At 41.0% G+C, this 2,799-nt stretch overlaps 1 protein-coding gene across 1 annotated transcript in view; it reads left to right on the top strand.

Annotated features, from left to right (window-relative positions):
- Positions 1–1,522: 1,522 nt before the first annotated feature.
- LOC128247663 (uncharacterized protein DDB_G0271670-like) overlaps positions 1,523–2,799 on the top strand; it is a gene marked incomplete at its 3' end in the record, with an annotated part of 4,701 nt that continues 3,424 nt past the window's right edge. Inside the window, exon 1 of the mRNA XM_052967665.1 lies at positions 1,523–1,621. Coding sequence (XP_052823625.1) covers positions 1,523–1,621 — 99 coding nt within the window. The remainder of the gene's footprint in view (positions 1,622–2,799) is intronic.

The following is a 2,799-nucleotide window of genomic DNA, read 5'->3' as shown; positions in this document are numbered from 1 at the left end:
ATATATATATATATATATATATATATATATATATATATATATACACACATACATACTATATATACATACTATACACTTGACTATATACGTTTGGGTATATGTGTATGCTTGTGCGTTTGTGTTTTTAGAGATTTGTTGATATATATATATATACATACACACCAAACACACACTGATATGTGTGGGGGTTGTGCGCGCATAATGTGTGAAAGAGATGAAGAAAGAACGGACAGAGAATGGGGGAGGGAGAGAGAGAGGGAGAGAAAGAGAGCATATGTGTGTGCGCGCGTCTTTGTGTGTCTGTGTTTGTCTGTGTACATTCGTGTGTGTCTGTGTGTGTCTGTGTTTGTCTGGTCTGTTTGTCTGGACATATAGTGATCGAGAAAGCATTATACTGCATTACTGGTGATGTCGGACCTTAAGAAGATAGCAAAAAAATAAAAGATCTTCCCACGTATTAGTGTCTATCCATTTATTATATCTGTTGTTAGTCTAACCTGTTAGCCTGTTTTTCAAGGTGACGAATGAGTAGAATCGTTAGCACGCCAGACAAAATGCTCAGTAGCATTTCGTCTATCTTTATATTCTGAGTTCAAATTCTGCCGAGGTCGACCGTGCCTCCCATCCTATCCTTTCGAAGTCGGTGGGCGATCTTTCGATACCAGTCCGAAATATCGGCCTTTTCCGTAAAAAGTGTCTTCGGCGATCTTTATTAAAGATCGACCTTTTCCGTAACACCCGCACGATCTTCACTAGGGTGTTAGGGTTAGAGTTTTAGGATTAGTTTTAGGATTAGGGTTAGGGTTAGGGTTAGTGTTTAGTGTTAGGGTTATGGTTACGGTTAGGGACGGAATTCCCTAACCCAAACCCTAAAACCCAAACCCTAACCCTAAAACTCTAACCGTAACCCTAAACCCTTCAAAAGAAATCGCGCTCTCTGTATCGCTTTCGCTTTTCCGACGTCGTTTCCCTCTTTCCCTCCAACACTTTTTACGGAAAAGGCCGATCTTTGGTAAAGATCGCCGAAGACACTTTTTACCAGTCGGTGAAATAAGAACCACTTGATCACTGGGATCGTGGTGATTAACTAGTTCCCTCTCACGAAATTGCTGGCTTTGTGCCAAAATTTGAATTTAAGGCGGTAAGCTGGCAGATTCGTTAGCACGTCGGACAGAATATTTTGCAGCATTTCTTCCGGCTTTACGTTCAAGTGATGGTGTTGGTGGTCACTGCTGATGTTGTTGTTGTTGTTGTTGTTCTTCTTCTTCTTCTTCTTCTTCTTCTTCTTCTTCTTCTTCTTCCTCTTCTTCTTCTTCTTCTACTTCCTCTACTGTTCGATATTGCTGCTGTAGTTGTCGTTTAACCTGATCAAGTCGTCCTTTTACAAAAATAAGAGGAAGTTCCATCCGGGGACATGCCCTCTTTAGAAATATATTGTCAAATGTGTACTTTCATATAAACTTTCTAGGGTGTGCTTTGTAGCAGATTTGGCTACTAATTAGGTGGTGATAATTAAGTCCCAATGGATGTTTTCAATCCCTGTATTAAATCACATTTGATGCTATTAAACCCCGATTGGCGGCGCTATTACGTCCCAGATGGTGCTCTTAAGTCCAAGACTGTATTATTAAGTCCCAGATGATGATATTAAGTCCCAGTCAATAATTTTAAGTCCTAGGTGGATCTACTCTTTTTCAGCTGGTGTCCAGCTCATTCTTTTTGAGAGTAATTAAAGGTACTAGCTGGTCGCGTGCCGTCAAAAATGACGGCTAATTGTAGTGTTTTATACATAAATATAGATTGCAAATTAAATCAATACACTTGTCAATGTTATCTAGTGGCTGTCTTTTGAGATGTGACATCCATCGTGGTTTGTTACTAAAAGAACACTGGTTCACACATACATTCACATACTTCCCTTGTACACGCACACATATACACCCATATACTCAAACAGAGTCGAAATGCTGTTTGATTTTTCTTTTCAGAATTTGAATGTTCACCATCCCACTTCCATTGCACACATACACACACACAAACGCACAAACAGATACATACAAACACACGCACACGCACACACAAACATACACACATACAAACATTCACATACCTCCTTTTTACATACACACACATATACTCACACAGAGTTGAAACGCTGTTTGATTTTTCTTTTCACCGTTGAATGTTCACCATCCCACTTCCATTACACACACACACACACACCTCCCTCCCTTTTACATACACACACATATACTCACACACATATACTCACACAGAGTTGAAACACTCCCACAACCAGTTTGCCATCACCCCTTCCTTCCGTATTCATCTATCACCGTTTCCTTTCTCATCCATATGTTGTGACAGAGAAAAACACGAGTATTATTAGAGTAGAAGATACGTGTCTGTGGAATGGCCAACCGCTAACCCGTTAATTCAGGGGCAGGTAATTCAAGTGATCGAACAACTGAATCCTCACCGTCAAACGATGGAGATCCACCGTATACTGCTTGAGTTAACAAATTCTATAACACGGAGGAATAATCCTTTGCCTGTTTCCCAACATTGTCAAAGAACAGAATATCTTTCTTCATTCAGGATTTTGTCTCGTTCTGTGACGTCCTCGACGGATTGAGAACGTGAATCGTTCTTGCTGCTGCTGCTGCTGCTGCTGCTGGTGATGATGATGATGATGATGATGATAATGATGATGATGATGATGATGATGATGATGATGACGTCGGCGGCGGCGGCGGTAGCGGTAGCGGTGGCGGTGGTGGTGGTGGTGGTGGTGGTGGT

This window comes from Octopus bimaculoides, chromosome 4, assembly GCF_001194135.2.
Source record: "Octopus bimaculoides isolate UCB-OBI-ISO-001 chromosome 4, ASM119413v2, whole genome shotgun sequence".
Taxonomy (NCBI): domain Eukaryota; kingdom Metazoa; phylum Mollusca; class Cephalopoda; order Octopoda; family Octopodidae; genus Octopus; species Octopus bimaculoides.
The sequence above is the reverse complement of the archived record's forward strand: the minus strand, read 5'-3'. Positions and strand labels throughout refer to the sequence as shown.